At 36.6% G+C, this 27,542-nt stretch overlaps 1 protein-coding gene across 5 annotated transcripts in view; it reads right to left on the bottom strand.

The window, feature by feature from the left end:
• ABCB7 (ATP binding cassette subfamily B member 7) overlaps window positions 1-27,542 on the bottom strand; it is a 135,806-nt gene that overhangs the window by 63,567 nt on the left and 44,697 nt on the right. For 2 of the 5 annotated variants that reach the window (XM_008989513.5, XM_078363067.1), the window contains exons 2-3: window positions 13,876-13,953; window positions 12,002-12,088 (exon numbers count right to left, since the gene is read on the bottom strand). In XM_008989513.5, coding sequence (XP_008987761.1) covers window positions 12,002-12,088; window positions 13,876-13,953 — 165 coding nt within the window. Of the gene's footprint in view, window positions 1-12,001; window positions 12,089-13,875; window positions 13,957-27,542 lie in introns of all 5 variants that reach the window. The other 3 variants (XM_002763017.6, XM_078363066.1, XM_078363065.1) reach the window with 2 other exon arrangements.

Below are 27,542 nucleotides of genomic sequence, written 5' to 3' on the forward strand. Positions count from 1 at the left end.
GCTAGATTAACCAAGAAAAAAATATAAGAAGATTCAAATATACACAATGAGAAATGGAAAAGAAGATGTTAGGACTGATACCGCAGAAACACAAAATATCATCAGAGACTACTATGAACATCTCTATGCATACAAACTAGAAAACCTAGAGGAAACATAAATTTCTGGAAATGTACAACCTCCCAAGATTCAGTGAGGAAAAAACCAGAAATAAGGAACACACCAATATGAGTTCTGGAATTGAATCAGTAATAAAAAATCTCAAAACAAACAAACTGAAAAACCCCAGAACAAGGCAGATTCACAGACAAATTCCATGAGACATATAAAGAACTGGCACTTATCCCACTGAAACTGTTCCAAAACATTTCGGGAAGAGGGAATCCTCCGTAACTCATTCTATAAGGGCAGCATTACCCTAACACCAAAACCAGGCAAGGAAGCAACCAAAACCAAAACCAAACCAAAACAAAAAACCTACGGGCCAATATCCCTGATGAACATAGATGTAAAAATTTTCAACAAAGTATCAGTAAACCAAATCCAACAGCACAACAAAAAGATAATATACCATGATCAAGTGGGTTTTATTCCAGGAATGGAAGAATATAGGCAATATATGCCAATCAATAAATGTGATTTACTACATAAACAGAATTAAAAACAAAAACCATCTGATCATCTCAACAGATGCAGAGAAAGCATTCAATAAAATCCAGCATCCCTTCATAATAAAAACCTTCAATAAACTAGACATAGAAAAAATATACCTCGAAATAATCAAAGTTATATATGGCGAACCCATAGCTAACATCATACTGAATAGGGAAAACTTGAAAGCACTCCTGAGAATTAGAATAGAACAAAGATGCCCACTTTCAACCACTCCTATTCAATATCTTACTGGGAGTCCTAGCTACAGCCATCAGAGAAGATGAATAAATAAAAAGCATCCAAAACGGAAAAGAAGCAGCCAAATTATCTCTTTTTGCCGATGATATGATGTTGCACCTAGAAAACTCCTCCAAAAGGATCCTAGATTTGATAAATAATGTCGGTAAACTTTCAGGGTACAAAATCAGTGTACAAAAATAAGCACTTCTGTACACCAATAACAAACAAGCAGAGCATCAATCAAGAGCTCAATCTCATTTACAATAGCTACAAGAAAATAAAATATCTAGAAATATATTTAGCCTATGAGTTGAAAAATCTCTACAAGAATTATAAAACACTGATCAAAGAAGTCATAAATGACACAAACAAATGGAAAAACAAACTCAAGGATTGGAAGAATCAATACTGTTAAAAAGACCATATGGTCCAAAGCAATTTACAGATTCAACACCATTCCTATCAAACTACTAATGTCATTTTTCACAGAATTAGAAAAAACTGTTCTAAAATTCATACTGAACCAAAAAAGAGCCAGAATACCCAAAGCAATCCTAAGCAAAAAGAATAAAGCAGGAGGTACCACACTGTCTGACTTCAAATTATACTACAAGGCTACAGTAACCAAAACAGCCTGTACTGGCATAAAAATACACATATAGATCAATCAGAAATAAAGCTACGTATTTACAACTAACAGATCTTTGACAAAGTTGACATAAGTACATACTAGGGAAAGAACAATCTACTCAATAAATACTGCTGGGAAATCCAATGGCCACATTGACACTGGACCCATATCTCTCATAAAAACAAAAATTAACGAAGATCTAACCATAAAAAGCCTAGAAGAAAACCTAGGAAAAACTTTTCTAGACATTGACCTAGGCAAATAATTTATGACTAAGGCTGTAAAAGCACAGGTAACAAAAGCAAAAATAGACAAATGGGACTTAAATGAAAAGAATTCTACACAGCCAAAGAAATAATTAACAGAGTAAATAGAAAACTTACAGAATGGGAGAAAATATCTGCAAACTATGCATCTAACAAAGAACTAATATCAAAGATCTCAACGAGCTCAACAAGAAAAAAACAAGTAACTCCACCAAAAAGTGAGCAAAAGATTAAGAACAGATAGTTTTCAAAAGACGACATATAAGCAGTCAACAAACATATGAAAAAATGTTCAACATCACTAATCATCTCATCAAAGAAATCCAAACTAAAACCACAATGAAATACCTCCTTACATCAATCAGAATGGCTCTTATTAAATAATTAAAAAACAACAGGAAGTAAAGCACTGCTCAACAAATGCAAAACAACTGAAATCATAACAAACAGCCTCTCAGACCATAGTGCAATCAAGTTAGAACTCAGAATTCAGAAACCCACCCAGAACCGCACAGCTTCATGGAAACTGAACAACTGGCTCTTGAATGTTGATTGGGTAAACAACGAAATGAAGGCAGAAATAAAGAAGTTCTTCGAAACCAATGAGAATGAAGACACAACGTGCCAGAACCGCTGGGACACATTTAAAGCAGTCTCTAGAGGAAAGTATATAGCAATAAGTGCCCATATGAGGAGAATGGAGAGATCCAAAATTGACACCCTATCGTCAAAATTGAAAGAGCTAGAGGAGCAAGATCAAAAAAACTCAAAACCCAGCAGAAGACAAGAAATAACTCAGATCAGAGCTGAGCCGAAGGAGATTGAGACACGAAAAACCCTTCAAAAAATCAATAAATCCAAGAGCTGGTTTTTTGAAAAGATCAACAAAATAGACAGACCACTAGCCAGATTGATTAAAAATAAAAGAGAGAACAACCAAATAGATGCAATAAAAAATGATGAAGGGGAAATCACCACAGATTCCACAGAAATTCAAACCATCATCAGAGAATATTACAAACAACTCTATGCGCATAAACTAGTAAACCTGGAAGAAATGGATAAATTCCTGGACTCCTGTGTCCTCCCAAGCCTAAACCAGGAGGAAGCTGAAACTATGAATAGACCAATAACAAGGTCTGAAGTTGAGGCAGCAATTAAGAGCCTACCACACAAAAAAAGCCCAGGTCCAGACGGGTTCACAGCCGAATTCTACCAGACACACAAGGAGGAGCTGGTACCATTCCTTCTAAAACTATTTCAAACAATCCAAAAAGAGGGAATCCTTCCCAAATCATTTTATGAGACCAACATCATCCTGATACCAAAACCCGGCAGAGACCCAACGAGAAAAGAAAACTTCAGGCCAATATCCATGATGAACATAGATGCAAAAATCTTCAATAAAATATTGGCAAGCCGATTGCAACAGCAAATCAAAAAACTTATTCATCATGATCAAGTAGGATTCATTCCGGGGATGCAAGGCTGGTTCAACATACGCAAGTCTATCAACGTAATTCACCACATAAACAGAACCAAAAACAAAAACCACATGATTATCTCAATCGACGCAGAGAAGGCATTTGACAAAATTCAACAGCCCTTTATGCTAAAAACCCTCAATAAACTCGGTATCGATGGAACGTATCTCAAAGCAATAAAAGCTATTTATGACAAACCAACAGCCAATATCATACTGAATGGGCAAAAACTGGAAGCATTCCCTTTAAAGTCTGGCACTAGACAAGGATGCCCTCTCTCACCACTCCTATTCAATATAGCACTGGAAGTTCTAGCCAGAGCAATCAGGCAAGAAAAAGAAATAAAGGGTATTCAAATAGGAAAGGTGGAAGCCAAATTGTCTCTATTTGCAGACGACATGATAGTATACCTAGAAGACCCCATCGCCTCAGCCCAAAAACTCCTGAAACTGATAAGCAACTTCAGCAAAGTCTCAGGATATAAAATCAATGTGCAAAAATCACAAGCATTCGTCGACACCAATAACAGACTTAAAAAAGCCAAATCAAGAGCAAACTGCCATTCACAATTGCTACAAAAAAAATAAAATACCTTGGAATACAACTCACAAGGAACGTAAGAGACCTCTTAAGGAGAACTACAAACCACTGCTCAACGAAATCAGAGAGGACACAAACAGATGGAGAAACATTCCATGTTCATGGTTAGGAAGAATTAATATCGTGAAAATGGCTATACTGCCCAAAGTAATTTACAGAATCAACGGCATCCCCATCAAGCTACCATTGACTTTCTTCACAGAACTGGAAAAAACCACCATGAACTTCATATGGAACCAAAAGAGAGCCCGCATAGCCAAGTCAATTCCAAGCAAAAAGAACACAGCGGGGGGCATCACACTACCGGATTTCAAACTATACTACAAGGCTACAGTAATCAAAACAGCATGGTACTGGTACCAAAACAGAGATATAGACCAATGGAACAAAACAGAGGCACCGGAGGCAACACAACATACGTACAACTATACAATCTTTGATAAACCTGACAAAAACAAGCAATGGGGAAAGGATTCCATGTTTAACAAATGGTGTTGGGAAAACTGGCTAGCCATGTGCAGAAAGCAGAAACTGGACCCCTTCCTGACACCTTACACTAAAATTAACTCCAGATGGATTAAAGACTTAAACATAAGACCTGGCACCATAAAAACCCTAGAAGGAAATCTAGGCAAAACTAACCAGGACATAGGAGTAGGCAAGGACTTCATGAACAAAACACCAAAAGCATTGGCAACAAAAGCCAAAATAGACAAATGGGACCTAATGAAACTCCACAGCTTCTGCACGGCAAAAGAAACAGTCACTAGAGCAGATCGGCAACCATCATCCTCAGCAAACTGACACAAGAACAGAAAATGAAACACCGCATATTCTCACACATAGGTGGGTGATGAAAAATGAGAACACATGGACACAGAAAGGGGGAGTACTAAACACTGGGGTCTATTGGGGGGAAAAGGGGAGGGCCAGTGGGAGGGGGAGGTGGGGAGGGATAGCCTGGGGAGAAATGCCAAATGTGGGTGAAGGGGAGAAGAAAAGCAAAGCACACTGCCATGTGTGTACCTACGCAACTGTCTTGCATGGTCTGCTCATGTACCCCAAAACCTATAATCCAATAAAAAATTAAAAAAAACAACAGATGTTGGTGAGGATGCAGAGAAAAGGGAATGCTTACACACTGTTGATAGTAATGGAAATTAGTACAACCTCTATGGAAAACAGAGATTTCTTAAAGAGCTAAAAATAAAACCACTATTCAATCCAGTGATCCTAGTCCTGGGTATCTTCCTAAAGGGAAACAAATCATTATATAAAAAAGACACCTGCACTCATATGTTCACCACAGCACAATTGATAATAGCAAAGTAATGGAATCAACCTAAATGTACATCAATGGATGAATGAATAAAGAATATATGGTATAGAGTATCATCAAGGGACACAGAGCACGATGGTGGACTAGAATGCTCCACTAATCATCACCCTACCCTTCAAGGACACCAATTTAGTAACTATCTACATAGAAAAAAAATACCTTCATAAGAACCAAAATCAAGTGAGCCCTCATAGTACCTGATTTTAACGCAGTATTGCTGAGTCACTGAAGAGATAGAAAAAGTCTTGAATTGCTGATGCCACCCCTCCCCGACACCTCAGAAGCAGTGGTGTGGTACAGAGAGCATCTCTGGGTGCTGGGGGCAGGAGAGCACTGCAACTGTGAGGTGCTGAATTCAGTGCTGCCCTGTTAGAGCAGAAAGGAAAATGAGAAAGAAGATGAAACTGAGCTGATGCCCACCTGCAGAGGAAGCATTTAAACCAGCCCTAGCAGGGCACGGTGGCTCACGCCTGTAATCCAAGCACTTTGGGAGGCCGAGGCAGGTGGATCATGAGGTCAAGAGATTGAGACCATCTTCGTCAATTAGGGTGAACCCCTGCCTCTACTAAAAATGCAAAAAATTAGCTGGGCATGGTGGCTCATGCCTGTAGTCCCAGCTACTCAGGAGGCTGAGGCAGGAGAATTGCCTTGTTCCCACGAGACGGAGGTTGCGGTGATCACACCATTGTACTCCAGCCTTGGTAACAAGAGCAAAACTCGGTCTCAAAAAAAAAAAAAACAGCCCTAGTCAGAAGGAAGTAATGGATCACATAACCCTTGCCACTGCAGGCTAAAGTGCTTTGTGCTCTAAATAAGCCTGAAAGGCAGTCTAAGCCATAAAGACTGCAACTAATAGGTGAGTCCTAATGCTGAACTAGGCCCAGAGACAGTGGGTTGAGGCAAGGGGCACAACCTACTGAGACACCAGCTGGGGCAGCTAAGAGAGTGCTGACATCACTCTCCCCTAACCCCAGGTTGCACAGCCACTGTTCCAAAACAGATTCTTTCCTTCCATGTGAGGAGAGAAAAGAGTGGTAAGGACTTTCATCTTGCATCTTGGATATCAGCTAAGCAACAACAGGATAGTGCAACTGTCAGAGTCGTGAGAGCCCCATTCCAGACCCTAGCTTCTGGACCCATTTCCAGACACATTTTAGGCCAGAAGGGAATCCATTGCCTTAAAGGGAAGGACCCAGTCATACCAACATTCATCACCTGCTAACTGAAGAGCCCTTGGGCCCTGAATAACCAGAAGTGATACCCAGTTACTACATCTAAGGTGAGCCTCTGAGAATTGCTGGCTTCAGGTGAGACTCAGTACATTACCGCTTGTAGGGGCTAGGAGTGAGGCTCCTTTTGCTTGAGAAAAGCAAGGGGAAAAGCAAAGGGAACTTTGTTTTACACCTTAGGTACCAGCACAGCCATAAAGGGGTACAGCACCAAGCAGGCACCTGATGGTCCTGGATTATAGGATTTGACAAAATTCATTGGCCAGACAATGAATTTTCTATCCCAAAGGGAAGACAATTTTAGAAATCAAACGAAGCTCATAAGGCTGCTTGATTATGTATAAAATCAGAGTTGCAAAACAGCCTCACCACGTCATCTAGGTATGCTTGCCCATTGGTCTGATGTGTCCACTCATTTTAACAAGCCTCTCCCCAATCTTCCAATTTTTAATCCTCCAAGTTACTCCACATTTTAATACCATTTTCTAATATTCCAAGTTACTATTTTACTTCTTCTGATTACATCAAGAACTGCCCTGGGCCAGAAGGGGGCCCACTGCCCTGAAGGGTGAGTCTCAGGCCAGCCAGCATTTACTACAAGCTGAGTAAGAGTCCTTGGGCCTTAAGGGAACATTGGGGGTAGTCTGGCATTATTCCCTGTGGCCTGTGGTGGCTGTGGCTACAGAGTGAGTCTCCTCTTACTTTGAAAAGGGGAGAGGAGTGGGAAGGACTACATCCTGTCGTATGAATACCATCTCAACCTCAGTATAACAGAACACCTGGCAGATTTCCAAGGTTTTTGACCCTAGTTTCTGACTCATAGACAGCACCTCTGGACCCACCCAAGGCCTGGGGGAACTCGCCACCCTGAGGGGAGGAACACAGTCCTGGCTGGCTTTGCCACCTGTTGGCTGCATAGTTCCAGGGACTTGGTGAACATGGGCAGTAGCCTGGGAGTGGTTACAGCAGGTCTTCAGTGTAACCTGTTACACCAAACTACTCTGTTAGTATGAGGAATTAAAGTTTTTAGAAATAACATATATTGCAATTATGATCTAGATAGCCATAGTTAGAGGAAACAATTAGATTCAGGAAAAAAACCCCACAATGGTAACAAAGAAACAAATTCAAATAGAGTCACTAAGATTTCTGAATAGTAACAAAATTTTATTTACTTTTTTTTTTCAGAAATGAGTTTAGAAGAAAAAGTTTGGAAATGACAGAGGGTAGTGAGAGGAGCTGAAAGCAATTGAAAACAAGGTGGCCCAAGAGAAAAAAGCAGAAGAAAAAGAAATTTGACTGATATCAGAAATACTCACTAAATACTTATTCCATTAATTATCTATTTTCAAAGACATGATGGGAAATTCTTATTAATATCCTAAGGGCAATACCTAACAATTAAATCACCACAACTTTGGACGGATTTAAAAATATTTAGTTATTTGGTATTAACATATAGCTTCATAAGCTTCATGAGGCTGGACAGGTAAGAAATAATGAAAGGAACATCTATACAATGAAATAGCACAATCATAGCATGGTGATCAAAAATAAACAAATAAATAAATACACAAATAAAACTGGAAGTACCAAACTCAATAGGGTATAACTGGAGAGCCACAAATTATATTTCTTATGACTTGACAGTGCGCAATTTGACAGTGTGATCCGAGGAAGAGAAGCACTGCCTCATGGCCAAATGTGCTATAAGTGAACATCTATACCTAATTACCACGTAGATAGGGCACAAGAATAAAAAACCAAAACATCTGGAGCAGCTCATTTGGTAGAATTTTCAGATGTTAAAGATAAGCGTATATTAATAAATTTAATACATGTTCTGTTTCTCAGGTGGGTAAGTTTCTATTTCTCGCCAGAAAAGGTTAAGCACTGAAACAACAGCCAATTTTTCCACCAGCAGCTCATTCTTTTCAAGGGAGTGAAGCCCAGTAAGAGAAGAAGTAAATGAAGAGTAAGAAAAAAAATGATCTTTCAATAAAGGTAGAAGAATCACCTTTTCCTTAGCTGATAAGGAATTTCTCTAAGAATTCTGGTTTTACAGACATTCCTAAATTTTAATAGCAAGAAATGTGATACCTCATAGAATCAAGGGACTGATTTTGAAAGAAACTACTTGGGGACAAAACTTGTAGTGAGAAAAAACATACAAAAAAACCCTGAAATGCTGTTTTGTAAAAATATGAGCTATAGGCTGAAAGTTTTCTCCCTAAAGAACCAATCTAGAAGAAAATTTGGAAGTGTCCACAATTTCAGGGATAAGCAAACTATCCAGAGAAAAGAACAACTGTCTCTTCAACCTAACAACTACAATAAAAGGAACAACTGAAACCAACACTTCAATACTATTAAGGATAACAATGGGTTGATAAAAGGTAAGTCAAAGGAAGACTAGCAAGTTCAGTAGATGTCTAAAAACTCCAGAGGGTAACTGGAAATTCTTTCTCATATTGTTGAAGATATATACATAGTGAGAGTTTGGGATGAAAGAAGAAAATATGTATTAGTTCTCAGGAAAGGCTTTACAATTTTTGTTACATTATATGTCAGTTTGTTTTCTGGGCTTTGTTGGTCTGTAACTTTGATGAAGAACTTATTCAGTGGTGATTAGACCCTTTCCTTAAATGGATTATGCTACATATTCGATGGATTTGTATTTGAAAGTCCATTTAATAATTTACAATAAAAAGAACTACCAGCCAGACTGATATTCAAATTGGCTAGACGATGAATTTTCTATCCCAAAGGGAAGACAATTTTAGAAATCAAATAAAGATCATAAGGCTGCTTGAATATGTATGAAATCAGAGTTGCAAAACAGCCTCACCGTGTCATCTAGGTATGCTTGCCTACTGGTCAGATGTGTCCACTCATTTTAACAAGCCTCTCCCCAATCTTCCAATTTTTAATCCTCCAAGTTAGTCCACATTTTAATATCTTTTTTTAATATTCCAAGTTACTGTTTTACTTCTTCTGATTACATCAAGCACTCCAATTGCTCTAGTAAGTGATAATTTCTCTTTAAAAACTACCAGCTTCTGACTGTGTCCAATCAATGAGAATGTGTTTCTAACATAAAAAGGAATAAGTTAAGCAAAATCTCAGAAAGAGTCTTTTCATTAAGCTCTTCATTATTTGTGTCCTTATTAAGAGGCGATGGCTAACTAAATTTACTAGCAGATGCCTCTTCAAACCAGCATACAAATAAAAATTTAAATGCAGGAATAAAGCTCCAAAATCCTTTAAACATTCTATTATAAAACAATTCCTTAATTCATCTACTTTAAAACCAGGAGTTTTCAAATACTGAAATTGCCACTCTTTTTTCAAAAACCCTTTATGATCCCAGGCTATATAAATGGATGATTTAAATAACTTCTCAGCAGCATTATTAATACTGATTGTTAGTTGTTAAGAACACACACACATGTAAATGAATAAGAAGTGAAGCAAAGCTGGGTTTGACGGTGCACACTTATAGTCCCAGCTACTCTGGGAGGCTGAGATGGGCGGATCATTTGAGCCCAGGAGTTTGAGAGCAGCTTAGGCAACATAGCAAGATCCCTTCTCTATAAACAAACAAACAGAAGTAAAGCACTACAGATTTCTGTTGGTTATAAGGTAAAATCTGTTATTTGTCATAGTGATAAAACTTCTACAGGGTAGTTTAGATATTCTGTGATATAAACTGTTAAGTTTCTACACAACAGAGATTTTTGTCTTGTTCATTATTTTTTTTTATTTATTTATTTATTTATTTTTTTAAATTTTTTATTGGATTATAGGTTTTGGGGTACATGAGCAGAGCATGCAAGACAGTTGCGTAGGTACACACATGGCAGTGTGCTTTGCTTTTCTTCTCCCCTTCATTATCACCAATACTTAACACAGAGTTTTGCACAAAGAAAATATTCAATATATAATTTTTAAATAAATGGATTATGGTAGAGGACAGGCCTTACAATCTCACATTATAACAACAGCAGCTAAAATTTATTGAGCAGTTACTATGTGTCAAGCACTACTTAACAGCTTTAACATGCCACGAGGAGTTAACTCATTTAAATCCCCTTCAAAATTATCATCCCCATTTTACAGAAGAAGAAACCGAAGGGCAGAGAGATTAAGTAACTTGCGCAAGGTCATTCTACTAGCAAGTGATGGAGCCACAATCAAATCCAGGCAGTCTGTCTCCAGAGCTCAAGCTTTTAACTACGACTCCATACTATTTCTTTTCTGGCATGATCTCCAAGCTATATGATTCTATTATTTCATTTAGCTAAAACTGCTAAACTAATACAAAGATGGCAAGGAAAAAAGAACAAGGGACTAAAGACTAAACAAAGTAATACAATGACTTTTGCTTTATTTTACTGGAGGAATAAGAAACTGTCTTGAAGTTTATATCGCTTGAGCCTAGAAGAAGTAGCTGCTTCTCCTGCATTAAGTCAACATATTTTTGGTTCTGTTTAGAACATTATTAGCAACTATCCTTAAGAGGCCTTGGTGACAGATCATCCGAAAACTGGCAAATATCATACCAAAAACTAATGCATGGATAAACAAATCTCATTATTTGGGTTAATTTTTAAAAGTTTTATTTTATCACACTTTGTTGTTTTAAAAATCAGCTATGAAGGATAATAATGTTCAAAAATAGGACAGAAACATGAATGTAAAGTGTTTTGAGTTCCTTGAAAGAAGAGCTGTACTGAGAATCAAAGAAGAATGGAAAAAAGTACTGAAAACTGTTTCCTGCCAATAACTTTCTACAATAAAATAACTAGCATTTACTTCTCTCTATATAATTTAAAGAGTCATTTTACATAAAATTTGTTCACTTGACCACCAACTCTGAAAATAGCATTTCTACTTAGAGATAACATGTATATACTGATTAGGTAAAGCCAGAGGAAGAAAATAAAGGCAAGCTCAGAGAAAAAGGGCCAGATGTAATACAGTATAACAGTATTCCAATGATATTTTTTACTTACTAAGAAAAAATATAGAATGCAAGTCTTTTTATTTCAACCGCCCTACTGCTTAGCATGTCTACATAATGATGATAATAATAATGACAAAGAATATGGATAACTAGGTGGATCACGTAGATAGAGGATTTGACAGGAAGGTAGGGGATATTCCAGGATTTCTCTAAGTGTATAGAAGGGCAAACAATAACCTTGAAGCACACACACACACACACAAATTGTTTTTTAGGTGCTAAATATAATTTGCTTACTTATTATAAAGCTAGATTACATAACAAATAACCTCAACTAATGCTATTTTAAAGAACTAAAACATCTAGGTAGATAGATAACTTTTCTTTTTTAGTCAATCATTAATTTCCATTTTAAGTCTGAGAAAATATCATCTATAAAACTATGGTCAATTCATATATATTTTTTTCATTAGAGAACATGTAGTTAGATAAGTCAAGCAAAATATTCTAGAATATTATAATCCAAAGCACATATATCTTCCATGCAAACACAATCATCAAGAATTTCCAGTTACTTGTTACTGACTCTTACCCCTTCTTTTGGGTCTGTGTGGAGTCCTCCTCCTGCATGACCATGCCAACATGTCCTCTTTTCTATCAGTGGCCACACCTGGAGAACCTAATTGAAGATGATACCAAGTTGAAGATGATACCAAGAAGTCCATTAGCTATTACAGAATTTCAGATATTTCAAAATGTGGCATAAACAGTCTAATCTAATGAATGTTTCCAAAACAAATTCAAAGGTATGGTATTTAGTCTGGCACAGTAAAACAAAACACTTCCAGAATTAACTTATAGCTAAATTTATATAAGAAATTTTAAGATACAACAAATTCACAGAAGTCACTTTCTCTAAATAGCTTTCGAAACTCACGTTTAAAGGATTTAACTTCTTTTACACTTCTACTTGACTTATACTGGCTTTCCCAATGTCATTCACTCCTATAGTGCTGATAACCTTTTATTCCATTATTGGCAAGCAGGTATAATATACAGCTATTATATCTCACATGCTTTCCTTGTGTATACATTTCTGTTTTATAGTTAATACAGTTGATTTTAAACAACTGATTATTTTTCTTATTGTACTGGCTCATATACACATTTAGAAACAAAGTATTTTTTAATATTTCATAGTGTGTCTTATGCCTATCTTATAGTCATTTGCATAGGCTATTTTGCCTTTTCTTATTACATGATAAATTTCTTAAGATCAGAGACAGTGTCTTTTATCTTTGCATCTCCAGTGGAACATACCACAGTATCTTACACATGGGCAAAGTAAGTTTCAATACCTGTTGGATTAGATGATTTTTCAGTAGCCATAATAATCAATAATTAAAACAAGAGCACAGTTCTTTACAAACACAAATGTGTATCAATACCATATATAGCATAACAATATCAGCTCTGGCCCAAGCTATGAAAATGGAATTACAAAAAGCAAAAAGCGCCTTCTTGTTCTCACCAGTTGAGACAGAAAATGTAATTGCCATAAACAAGTTACTGATTTTTGGATCACTAATCTTAAAGTACTTTGTAAAAGGAAAACATTAAAAGGTAATTCTTAGTCTGACAATATCTCTTTGTGCCATTTTTCTCCTCTGAAAGACTGAGCAACAAGTTTTATCAAGGGGTCTCGTGAATACCACACAAGATAGGGAGGTCTTTAACAAAAGACTAAAATAGAAATAAACTTACTGGTATCATAGACAATGATAAGACTAACCACATTGTCCCCTTAATACTTTAATAATGGAAAATATAATTAATTTCTACAGCCTCTACATAAATTAGAACAATGCCTTGTACCTTAATGGCAAATAATTATTTTATTATTATAAAACAAAACAAAGTACCCAGAATTTAGACTGTCTTCTAATTTTCTAGTCTTTTCTATCATGGAGATTTATGGTCTCATTTTAAAGCACTGGGAATTTTTAAAGATGTCTTTCACTTATATAAGCAATGAAAAATAACCTCATCGACATATAAATCCAGCATTACTACCTCATGGGCTCTAATAAGCTTAGAATCCCTTGGTATTTCTGCTATCTGAACATTGATAACATAAAAAAACATAAAGCATTTCATATATCAGATATAAATTAGCAGGATAAATTTAAGTGTCAACAAGTTGCTATTACATTTATAAAAGCTTTCTGAAAACGTTACTCTAGTTGGCACTGATCTCAATAGATTCAGATAAATTTTTCCAGGGATAGAAAACATCAATACTTCTCTCTGCATTTCCTGAAGCAGAAACATATCTTTTTATTCATCTTGCCAGCATTTAGAAAAACACGAAAAGGGAGATGTAAGGTATGTAGTATAAACTGGGAAATGCTCCAAGGGCTTACAGGTTTTTCCTAGCTATATGTAGATGTGTTTGCTCAATCTTACCTTTGCAGCATCTAAGAACTGTCTTGAATTGCCTTTTCCCACTCTCGGCCACGTGATACTTTTTAATGACTCTGGGTTCTGCTGACAGGAAAAAAAAAAGTAGGGGAAGTTTCAGTGGACACTTAATAGTCAAAGATTTCTTTTGTTCATAAACATACATAAAATTAAAACCACAGCCAATATTGGAGAGATAATTACACTTTCAAGTTATATCTAAAAAGACAAAAAATAGGCAGGGCACAGTGGCTCATGCCCAATCCCAGCACTTTGGGAGGCTGAGGTGGGTGGATCACAGGGTCAGGAGATTGGGACCATCCTGGCCAACATGGTGAAACCCTGTCTCTACTAAAAATACAAAAGTTAGTTGGGCATGGTGGTGCACACCTGTAGTCCCAGGTACTCTGGAGGCTTAGGCAAGATAATTGCTTGAACCCACAAGGCAGAGGTTGCAGTGAGCCAAGATTACACCACTGCACTCCAGCCTGGCAATAGAGTGAGACTATGTCTCAAAAAAAAAAAAAAAGTTGTGGTCCAGTTATGAAGTAAATTGTATTACTCATTATAAATGTCAAAATTTCTTTTCATCTTCCTTGTGTTTCTGTCTGCTTTTTTTTTTTTTTTTTTGGTCTTTGCTTCCTAAATCCCCTAAAGTCTTCAACCCAATTTCTTTCTTTCTCTTTTTTTAAAAAATAATTTATTTCACTTTAGGTGCATACTATATCTGGCATTTCTCCCCATGTTATCCTTCCCCACCCTCCCCTCCCTCCCCACTCCCCATTGTCTCTCCCCTATACCCCTCAACTGTCCCCTGTGTGTGATGCTCCTCTCCCTGAGTTCACGTGTTCTCATTGTTCAACACCCACCTATGAGTGAGAAAATATGGTGCTTGGCTTTCTGTTCTTAGGTCAGTGTGCTGAGAATGATGGTTTCCAGATTCATCCAAGTCCCTACAAAGGACACGAACTCATCATTTTTTATGGCTGCGTAGTATCCCATGGTGTATATGTACCACATTTTATTTGTCCAGTCTATCACTGATGGGTATTTGGGTTGGTTCCAGGTCTTTGCTATTGTACACAGGGCTGCAATGAACATACGTGTGCACGTGTCTTTATAGTAGAACGATTTATAGTTCTTTGGGTATATACCCAATAGTGGGATTGCTGGGTCAAATGGAATTTCTATTTCTAGATCCCTGAGAAATCGCCACACTGTCTTCCACAATGGTTGAACTAATTTACACTCCCAACTGTGTAAGAGTGTTCCTATTTCTCCATATCCTCTCTAGCATCTGTTGTCTCCCAATTTTTTAATGATCACCATTCTAACTGGTGTGAGATGATATCTCAATGTGGTTTTGATTTGCATTTCTCTAATGACCAGTGATGATGAGCATTTTTTCATGTTTTTTGGCCTCATATATGTCCTCTTTTGAAAAGTGTCTCTTTATATCCTTCACCCACTATTGAATGGGGTTGTTTGTCTTTTTCTTGTATATCTGTTTTAGTTCTTTGTAGATTTTGGATATTAGCCCTTTGTCAGATGAGTAGATTGCAAAAATTTTTTCCCATTCTGTTGGTTGCTGATTCACTCTAATGACGGTTTCTTTTGCTGTATAGAAGCTCTAGAGTTTAATTAGATCCTATTTGTCTATCCTGGCTTTTATTGCCATCTGAAACTGTATCAAACAATACAAAAGGAGGGAATCCTCCCTAACTCATTTTATGAGACCAACATCATCCTGATACCAAAATCAGGCAGAGACTCAACTAAAAAAGAAAACTTAAGGCCAATATCCATGATGAACATCAACACAAAAATCTTCAATAAAATACTGGCAAACAGATTGCAACAGCACATCAAGAAGCTTATCCATCATGACCAAGTAGGCTTCATCCCGGGAGTGCAAGGCTGGTTCAACATACGCAAATCCATAAATGTAATCCATCACATAAACGGAACCAAAGACAAAAACCACATGATTATCTCAATAGATGCAGAGAAGGCCTTTGACAAAATTCAAAGCCCTTCATGCGAAAAACTCTCGGTAAACTAGGTATTAATGGAACGTATCATAAAATGATAAAAGCTATATATGACAAACCTACAGCCAATATCATACTGAACAGGCAAAAGCTGGAAGAATTCCCTTTGAAATCAGGCACTAGACAAGGATGCCCTCTCTCACCACTCCTATTCAACATAGTATTGGAAGTTCTAGCCAGAGCAATCAGGCAAGAAAAAGAAATAAAGGGTATTCAGCTAGAAAGGAGGAAGTCAAACTATCTCTGTTTGCAGGTGACATGATTGTATATCTAGAAGACCCCATTGTCTCAGCCCAAAATCTTCTCAAATTGATAAGCAACTTCAGCAAAGTCTCAGGATACAAAATCAATGTGCAAAAATCACAAGCATTCCTATATACCAATAACAGACAGAGAGCCAAATCAAGAGTGAACACCCATTCGCAATTGCTACAAAGAGAATGAAATACCTAGGAATACAACTAACAAAGGATGTAAAGGACCTCTTCAAGGAGAACTACAAAACATTGCTCAACAAAATAAGAGAGAACACAAACAGATGGAGAAACATTCCATGCTCATGGTTAGGAAGAATCAATATCATGAAAATGGCCATACTGCCCAAAGTAATCTATAGATTCAGTGTTATCCCCATCAAGCTACCATTGATCTTCTTCATAGAACTGGAAAAAACCACTTCAAAATTCATATGGAATCACAAGAGACCCCGCATAGTCAAGACAATCCTAAGCAAAAAGAACAAAGCTGGAGGCATCACACTGCCAGACTTCAAAGTATACTACAAGGCTACAATAATCAAAACAGCATGGTACTGGTAGCAAAACAGAGACATTGACCAATGGAACAGAACAGAGACCCCAGAAGAAGCACCACACATCTACAACCATCTGACCTTTGACAAACCCCGTAAAAATAAGCAATGGGGAAAGGACTCCATGTTTTATAAATGGTGTTGGGAAAACAGGCTAGCAATGTGCAGAAAGCAGAAACTGGACCCCTACCTGTCACCTTACACTAAAATTAACTCCAGATGGATCAAAGATTTAAATATAAAACCTAACATCATTAAAAACACTAGAAGAAAACGTAGGCAAAACCATCCAGGACATAGGCATAGGCAAGGACTTCACGACTAAAACACCAAAAGCAATGACAATTTCTTTCTTAAATGGCTTTTATACTCTTTTCAAATACTCCTCTTTTGTTCTAACTCTTTTTATTGCATTTTATTGTGCTCTACATCTTGTTTCTGTTCTTTCTTTAGTGTTAATCTGAATGCTAAATTTATATACTGGTCATGAGATCAGTTTGACAAACAATTCTATGTAACCAGATGATGGACTCTGTAAGCCAAACGTAAAATTCTAAGTCCCCCAACCAATTGAATGGATCCCCCACTTAGCCAAGAGAACCCCAAAGAAACCTGGAAATCTAGCTCAGGCCATGATGCTGGTTGGGGGTGAAGGAAGGGGGAAAATTGGACATGCCTCAATATATCCTCTTCCCTTTGGAGTTTAGAAACAACTGACCAGTGTTAACATTAAAACAGCCATCTTAAGACTGACAAAGAAGAATTTGTGGCAATAAGATGCCAAATTCCAACTTGATTGCTACAGTAACACATGACACTTAACAGGTCCTGAAGGAAATCAAAATATTTTATACAAAAATATATTTCTTTGACATACTCTAAAATGGCCCTGCAAATCTGTCTCTTGTGAGTGAAATTTGCATTCTACAGAGAATCTCTTTCCTTTACTAATTCTTTTCTGGAAAGTCTGACACCTTTTAAGGCCTGATAAGAGGCATTCACCATCTTTTATCTCTGAAGCTTGCCACCAGGAAGCTTCATCTACATGACAAGAACCTTGGATTCCACAACCATTTCTTTGTGCTGAATTCGATTCTTCAGGCAAGGCTTACTCTTTCAACCTATGAACTGCAAGTCCCATCCCATCCCCCACCCCATCCTATAAACACAAGCTGTAACCAAATCAACTTGGACACATGTTCTCAGGACTTCCTAAGGCTGTGTCATATGTCATGGTCTTTAACCTTAGCAAAATAAATCTGTAACTTGAGACCTGTCTCAGATACTCTTTAGTTTACAACTCCAATCAAAGTTTCCTTGAAGCCATTTTCTCCTTGGTAACATTTCAAAAGTGAAGCTGAAAGAAGGCAGAATAAAGAATCTCTGCATGTGTAATACCACATAGATATCTGCAAAATGGACACACGCCTTTTTGAAATCTACCATTAATTTAGTGAGGAAAAAATTTGCCTCTCGGGTCAAGTCTCCCCCAAAACATCAGAGGCATTTGAACCAGAGCAACTCCATCTTCAGTAGGGGCTTGGTAAAATAAGGCTGAGACTTGCTGGGCTCCATTCCCAGATGGTTAAGGCATACAAAGTCACAGGATCAGCTCGGAGGTCAGCACAAAATACAGGTCATAAAGACCTCACTGATAAAACAGGTTGCAGTAAACATGGTGGCTAAAACTCACCAAAATCAAGATGGCAATAAGAGTGATCTCTGGTCATCCTCACTACCACACTACCATCAGCACCATGACAGTTTACAAATGCCATGGCGACATGAGGAAGTTACCCTACATGGACTAAAATGGGGAGGCACAAATAATCCACCTTGATTATGTGCTTCCTTAGCACATAATTAAGAAATAATCATAAAAATCTGCATTGCCTACAGAATAGACATTCTTTTATTCCTTTAGTTTCTTAATAAACTTGCTTTCACATTACACTAAAGACTTGCTCTGAATTTTTTCTTGCATGAGATCCAAGAACCCTCTCTTGGGGTCTGGATCGAGACCCCTTTCCAATAACATCTTTCTGGCCACCACAGAAGAGACAATACTGAGGAAATCCCTGACCCGAAGGCTAACTTTGGGTAAGTGGTGAGGTCTAGGAGTATCTTTCTGGATACCACAGAAGGGACTATACTAAAGAGACCCGTGACCCAAAGGAAAATCAGCCTGAAGAAATGGAAGATGGATCTTCATCCTTCTGCAACTCTCAGGATTAAGGGTGCTCTTATTAAATGGAGGGGGGAAATGTCAGAGGCGTTTGAACCAGAGCAACTCTATCTTGAGTAGGTAGTAAAATAAGGCTGAGACCTGCTGGGCTACATTAAGGCATTATAAGTCACAGGATAAGCTAGGAGGTTAGCACCAAATATAGGTCATAAAGACCTAGCTGATAAAATAGGTTGCAATAAGGAAGCCAGCTAAAATCCACTAAAACCAAGTTAGCAACAAGAGTAATCTCTGGTCATCCTCACTGCTATATACCTACCAGCGCCACGACAGTTTACAAACGCTGTGGCAACATCAGGAAGTTATCCTATATGGTCTAAAAAGGGGGGAGTGAATAATCCACCCCTTGTTTAGCATATAATCAAGAAATAACCATAAAAATGGGTGAGCAGCAGCTCATGCTGGTGCTCTGCCTATGAAATAGCCATTCCTTTATTCCTTTACTTACTTTCTTTTTTTTTTGAATGGAGTCTCACTCTGTCGCCAGGCTGGAGAGCAGTGACGGGATCTTGGCTCACTGCAACCTCCACCTCCCCAGTTCAACAGATTCTCCTGCCTCTGTCTCCCGAGTGGCTGGGACTACAGGCACGCACCACCATGCCTAGCTAATTTTTGTATTTTTAGTAGAGACGGCATTTCACCATGTTGGCCAGGATGGTCTCGATCTCTTGACCTCGTGATCTATCCACCTTGGCCTCCCAAAGTGCTGGGATTACATGTGTGAGCCACTGCACCTGGCCTCCTTTACTTTCTTAATAAACTTGCTTTCACTTTACTCTAAGGACTCGTCCCAAAATCTTTCTTGTGTGAGATCCAAGAACCCTTTCTTGAGGTCTGGATCAGGCCCCATTTCCAGTAAGAAAAGGGCAAGTAACACTTAAGCTTTCCCTAAGCCATAAGTGTGTTGTACAGCTGGAATAATGTGTTGACATAAAAAAAGATCAATGTTGTATACTGCAAAATAAAAACTATATCAACCCAAAACCAAAATCTATACACAAAAAAAGTAACCAAATTATATAAAAAAGTCAGCTCAATTGTTTTTCAAAATGTAATAAACAGTAGTTGATTTCTGCTTATATATACTTATAAATGTAAAATGCATTTCTATATGCCTTATATGTTAACTATGACCATTTCAAAAATACCAATGGCCATTTGCATATTGTTTTGCTGAACCCAAGCTTTCATACCACACTGGATTCTCAAATCTCTTCACCACAGTAACCAAGCCTTGCACTGGTAATGATGCCCTTCTGGTACTTAACTCCACTGTTATCCTCATTGCCTTTCTCCATATTTGGAAGTTCTATCAACTTTACTCCCCCATTTTCATGTTTTTCACTAGCTCCTAGTTCAAGTAACTGCACATCAAAGCAAGATCTTCCCTATGTTCGCACATGCAAATGCAATTTAACCTTCTTTGCCTTTACAACTTGCCTAGTTATCTCAAGTAAATGACTACTTTCTTTCTTCTCTCTCAAAACCATGCCTATATATGGCTGCTAGGTGAAAGATTAATATTGGTAGTACCCTTAAATTAACAGCAAAATCATATATTCTGAAGTCATACTGTACAAAATAAATAACTTCCATCAAATCTAAGCCCTTAAAATTACCCATGAAACTCCTTCAGAATTTTCAGCTACCTCTTTATCCATCTCTAATCAAATAATTTTTTTCCCTTAAGCAGGAGTATTCAAGGTAAATATTTGCTTAAATTTATCTTTATTTTTTCCCAAGGGTCCAGCAATGTCCTAGATCAAGGTAAATGATTTTTTAATGTGCATATTCAAAGTAAACTTCTGGTACTAAAAAAGTATTATCAAAATTATTAAATATTTCAGGTATATAAAAAGCTCAGAAAACAATATAATAAACACATATGTACTCACTACCCACCTAAGACGTAACAGATAAAAAGAAAGTCCTCCACATATTCCTCTACAATATCATCTCCTTCCTGTAACCCAGAGATATGCAGCACTGATTATTTAAAACATCTTTCACTGCAAAGGTAAAAATCTCTGTCACATAATGGGATCACACCTTTTGGGGGCTAGTCCTGAAACCCTACTGGGATTTACAATATCCTTCCTATGGAAAAATGTTCTGAGTTTTAAATAATAGACTTATAACCATTTCTGAAACACAATTTATTTGTAAATTAAAGACTCTACTCTTAAACCTCAAGGAAAGGATGTGTAGCAAGATATCTTCCATTTATACACTGAGATAGGTGACATGAAAAAACAAAATTAATTGATTTGAAAATTAGAGGTTTGGATTACATGCCTTCTAAGGTCCATTCCAACTCTGAAATTCCACAATTTTTATGGAATGAAATGAAAAGGCTGCGGTTATTAATTGAATTTTTTAAAACTTAGCTAAGTTTTAGCTAAGTAATTTATTTCTTCAATAAATCTAACATCTGAATTTATTTATAACATCATTCATCCAAATACACACACAACAATAAACCAGGTATTACAGAAGATAACAGACTAACTAATATGCACAGATACCAAAACAACTCAGTATACCGAAAAATGACAATCTGCCAGTCAATTTTACGTGGCAGGTAAGGTTAAAATGTTTACACTGTAGGGTCATGTTTATTTCACCATAAAAAAAAACTTCTGTAAGAATCTAAAAGTTAAGGAATCTGTGACCTCCAAGCATAATAATGTATGCTCTCATTTAGATCACCACTATTCACCCAGTAATCATTAAACATATTAATCCTCAATAGACAGTTGCATGGACATAATGCTTTGACTATGCAAACATTCAATAAATAATTATAAAATATCAACACTAAAACCATCAGTCTAGCAGACAGAACTGCTTCCATGTAAATGAGGCCGAGACTCAAGTGAAGAGGCTAATAAAACTGTAACCTAGTCACACTACAATTGTATCTTCCTTTATGGTAAAAATTCAATCTTTATTTAAAAATCTTATTAATAAATGTATTCAGTAATTTCTAATGATTGTATCCTTTTTTAAATAAATGTTAATTTTAATAATTCAAGTTACACTCAGTGTTTACAATACTGGAAGAGTTACCTAATAATAAAAAGACTAAAAACAATATATAACTTGTCAACCCACCAGGGACTTTGTAGTCAATTATATACTCTGTATTTCCAAAGCTTCAGAAATTAAACAGTTTACAATTACATATCCATGACACATGTAATGCTTAACAGTATCAGTCATGTGTGAATATTATCATCTGATTATAATCATCTGTGATTGAAATTTAAAATATTTCAAATTAAGCTCCCAATACATTTTTAAAGAGAAACTGCTGTAATTTAAAACTACATTTAACCTACTTTGAAAGTATAAGTCTGACTTAAAACTTGGTTTTCTTCCCAAATTCTGTAATTACAGCTGTAATTCTGTACTTGCAAATTCTGCAATTACAGCTCTCAGCTGAAAGTTGAGGGATAAAGTATTTTCTTTACTCTGATAGATATTCAATAAATGCTTATTAAATGAATAAATGGAAGCATAGCATAAGGATTTTGGACAGCATATTTCACCTGAGATTTCAACAGGCCATATAATCATCAGGCTGATCTCTGTTGCTATAAAATTACTCTAGAACAGAGGTTGTTAAACTTTTCTGTGAAGAGCCAGATAGTAAATTTTTTTAATCTTTTAGAAGAATATTTATTAACAAAGTTAAAACTAACCTTAAGATTACATAAAAGTATAACATATAAAAATAGCAATTATCTCACCTACTCTATCTCCAGTGCCCTGCATTATTCCTGCTAATAGTGCACAACATACTTTCTATTTACCATCATGTGCTATATATAACAACATTTCTGTCAACAATGGACCACATAAATATATGACAGTGGTCTCATAAGGTTATAATATCATACTTTTACTGTATGTTTTCTATTTAGATACATGAATACTTAGTATTGTGTTACAGCTGCCTACAGTATTCAGCACAGTCACATTCTATACAGGTTTGCAACCTAGGAGCAATAGGCTACACCATTTAAGTCTGTGTTAAGTACACTCTAGGATGCTCTCATAGTAGTGAAATTGCCTAAATGATTCATTTCTTGAAATGTATCCCAGTTGCTGATGCATGACTGTATTTTTTATTGTATATATTAAGGTGTACATGTTTTGTTATATGTATATATAGTAAAATGATGACTGCAATCAGGAAAATTAACATATCTCCTCACAGTAACCTTTTTTGTGTATTGTGAGAGCACCCAAAATCTACTCTTAGCAAATTTCCAGAATACAATACAATATTATTAACTACAGTCATCATGCTGTACATTAACTCTCTAGATTTATTCATTCTATATAACTGCAACTTTGTAACTTTTGACCAGCATCTCCCCATTTTTCCCAACTCCCTTCCCCCTGGTAACTACTGTGCTACTCTGTTTCTAGGTATTCAAGTTTCCTAGATTCCACAAAAGTGAGATAATGTGGTATTTGTCCTTCTATGTCTGGCTCATTTCACTTAGTACAATATCCTCCAGATCGATCCACATTGTCACAAATGGCAGGAATTCCTTCTTTCTTAAGGCCAAATAATATTCATCATATATATATATATATATATATATCTCCATTCATTCATCCACAGACAATCCAGTTGTTTGCATATCTTGGCTATTGTGAGTAATGCTGCAATGAACATGGGCATGCAGTTATCTCTTTGATATGCTGATTTCATTTCCCTTGTGCCTATAAATAGAAAAGAAATTGTTGGATCATGTAGTATTCCTATTTTTAATATTTCAAAGAATCTCTACAGTTTTCCATAATGGTTTTCTCAATCTAGATTCCCACAAACAGTGTACAAGGGTTTCCTTTCACCACATGCTCACCAACACTTGTTATCTCTTATCTTTTTGGCAACAGCCATCCTAACAGGTGTGAGGTGATACTTCATTGTGATTTTGATTTGCATTTCTCTGGTGATTAGTGATGTTGACCACCTTTTCATACCCACTGACAATTTGTATGTCTTCTTTGAAAAGCATCTATTCAAGTCCTTTGCCCACTTTAAAATTGGTGTGTGTGTGTGCACGCGTGTGTGCGTGTGTATTGAAGTTGTGTGAGTTCCTTCTGTATTTTGGATATTAACCCCTTATCAGATATATGAATTTGTAAATATTTTCTCCCTGTGTTGCTTTATAGTTTTGTTGACTGTTTCTTTTGCTGTACGGAAGCTATTTAGTTTGATTTAGACTTGTTTATTTTTGCTTTCATTGACTGAGCTTTTGGTGTCATATCCAAAAAATCCTTGCCAGGGGTAACGTCAAGGAGCCTTTCCCTGTTTTCTTCTAGCAGTTTTAAGGTTTCAATGCTTATGTGTAAATCTTTTATCCATGTTGAGGTTTTCTTTTTATGAATAAGATAATCGTTCAATTTCATTCTTTTGCATGTGGATATCCTATTTTCCCAACATGATTCATTGTAAAGACTATCCTTTCCACATTTTGTACTCTTGGCTCCCTTGTGGAACATTAGTTGACTATATATGCATGGGTTTATTTCTGGGCTCTATATTCTGTACCATTGGTCTTTCTGTTTTTATGCTAGTACCATACTGTTTTGATTAACATAGCTTTGTAACTTGAAATTAGGAACCGTGATGCCTCCAACTTTGCTCCTCTCTCTCAGGATTGCTTGGCTATTCAAGGTCTATTGTTCCATGTTAATATTGTAACATTTTCCTATTTCTGTAAAAAATACCACTGAATTTTTTTATAGGGATTGTGTTGGGTAGTATGGAAATTTTTTTTTTTTTTTTTTGAGACGGAGTTTCGCTCTTGTTTACCCAAGCTGGAGTGCAATGGCGCGATCTTGGCTCACCGCAACCTCCGCCTCCTGGGTTCAGGCAATTCTCCTGCCTCAGCCTCCTGAGTAGCTGGGATTACAGTCATGCGCCACAGTGCCCAGCTAATTTTTTGTATTTTTAGTAGAGACGGGGTTTCACCATGCTGACCAGTATGGTCTCAATCTCTTGACTTCATGATCCACCTGCCTTGGCCTCCCAAAGTGCTGGGATTACAGGCGTGAGCCACCACACCCAGCCCAGAAATTTTTATAATATTAATTCTTCTAACCCATGAACACAGGGTATCTTTCCATTTATTTGTGTCTTCTTCAATTTCTTTCATCAGTGTTTCATAGTTTTGAATGTACAGATTTGTCACCTCCTTGGTAAATTTATTCCTAAGTATTTTATTCTTTTTGATACTATGGTAAATGGGATTGTTTCTTCAGTTCCTTTTTCCAGAGAGTAAATAGTTTAGGGTTTGCAGGCATATAGTTTCTGTCACAACTACTCAACTCTGTCATTGAAGAATGAAAGCAACCTTATAAGTAAGTGAATGAGTGTGGCTGTGCTCCAATAAAACTTTATTTATGAAAAACGAAATTTGAATTTCACAAAACTGTCATCTATCACAAAATATTTTTCTTGTTTTTCCAACCATTAAAAAATGTTTTCAAATATTCTTAGCACAGGACCCTTGCAAAAATAGGTGGCATGCTGGATTTGGCCCAAGACCCATAGATTGCCAACCCCTTTTCTATATCATTTCTAAAATCCCTCAATCTCCAAGGATTTTGAGAATGACAAAGCAAAACAAAAGAAAGTACACCTACCAAAAAATCTCCACCAGCACCATCACAAAAAAAGCAACACACAAACAAAAAATATGCATGGGATTCTCCTCTTCCTCAAATAGTTTTTCTTATATCTACCAAATTTTCACATTTCTGGGTACATAACACCAACAGCAAGGACAATTTAGAAGACAGAAGAAAAGGTCTTGATAAAAGTTTTTTATGTTTGTTTAAGCAGCTTCTATGAAGTAAGTTTTCTTGTTCCCATTCACATAGGTTCATTTATCATAGCATTTTTGTCATCATGAAACTTGCATACTGCTTCATAAGTTTTAGCTAAATGATATGAGATTCCAAGCTGCTTGCTAATAAGAGTAACAAAGAATTACAAAGCATTTGTCAAAATCAGGGCAATTAAAACCAATGACTGAATATTAAAAGTTAAGAAAAAACTCCAGAACCAACTCCTTTTAAAACACGAAAGTTGGGGACAAATGTATAAAGAGAAATTGCTTTATCATATTAGGAATGAATATACCAAGAACACATTTTAGACACATTTAATAGTGAATAATTTCATTGAGCAGGCTTATTAGAATCCAAGGACTTCAGAAAATTGGTGTGAATCTTCTAGTACTTCTAAGATTCCTAATCCTATTGTGTTTGTGGACAGAACAGAGAAGTTATCACACATTCCACACAACAGCTGGAGTGCTGAGATAATGTAATAAAAGAAGTTGAGAAAGTAGAATTGGAATATTTTCCGCTACTTTACAATTTCAACTTTCAGTAATTTAATACAGAAATTGCTTGCTCTTATACTTACTAATGTGGACTTGGAAGAGAACCCTCAAGCACATTTTTTAACTTTTGGTTCCATAGCTGGACAATTTCGTTATGTTTATCTGTAATGTTCCTTTATGTTTGTTATTTTTTACAGATGTGTCAGATTGCCACTGATGATTAAATTACCTGGAAAATTATTCTAAGCTCATATAAGATAGTATTTTCATTTACTTGGATCATTCTGTATTGCTCACTATGCAGGTCATATCCCAGACCTATTGGTTTTCTTTATAAGCATTCCAGTAAAGTCTGATATAGGCCATCCATTTGTAGGCTATATCAGACATAATCTGCTTACAACAGAAGGTGTAGGCTAAGAGAACATTGATATAAATACAAACCCAACTCTATGGCTGACAAATGACACCTAATAAGTTCCTGCTTAATGCTAGATAGAAAAGGTACTTTAAAAGTATCTGGCCTTGTACATTTTAAATTCCTTTTTGCTTATCTATATCTAGTCTCTTTCTAGCATGCTGAAAGTTAACTTCTACTTCAGAGGTAGGGAAACACAGGCATTTGGGACAATTTCTGATAGCAATCTACTGCTCTCCTCAGCGTTGATATCTTCTCTTCATCTCCTTGCTACTCCTTTTTTCTTTCTCCCTTTTCATGTGTTCATTGATTTCTTTTTCTTCTATTTTTAATATGTTAGTTTAATACTGCTACGGGCACTCATGCCTGCGGTTTCTAATTCCTACTTCATTACCTCCTCATGGTCTTACTAAACAGAAGCATGATACAGAATCCAACTATTTCTGACAACACCACTATTGCCCAAATCAATTGAGTTAGCTGTGCAAATGAAAATAAAAAGGGGCTTTTCCAAAATATACTGTAAACCTACTTTATCCCACACCCCACAAAACACATACACATATAAATATGCCTAATTTTGCTCCCTCTCATTTTTCTTCAGGCCTATTTGAGCCCCTAAACCCTGTCAGAGTTTTTTCTAAAAGTATCCATTTCTCTTTTAAACTATATTTCAGAGATTCCATAAGGTGACTAAAATTCATGAAATAGCTAGAACACTTCTTTACACAAAATGCCAAGAAGTAAACTGACAACTCTGCTAGAAGCATTTTAA

This window comes from Callithrix jacchus, chromosome X (genome assembly GCF_049354715.1).
Source record: "Callithrix jacchus isolate 240 chromosome X, calJac240_pri, whole genome shotgun sequence".
NCBI lineage: Eukaryota > Metazoa > Chordata > Mammalia > Primates > Cebidae > Callithrix > Callithrix jacchus.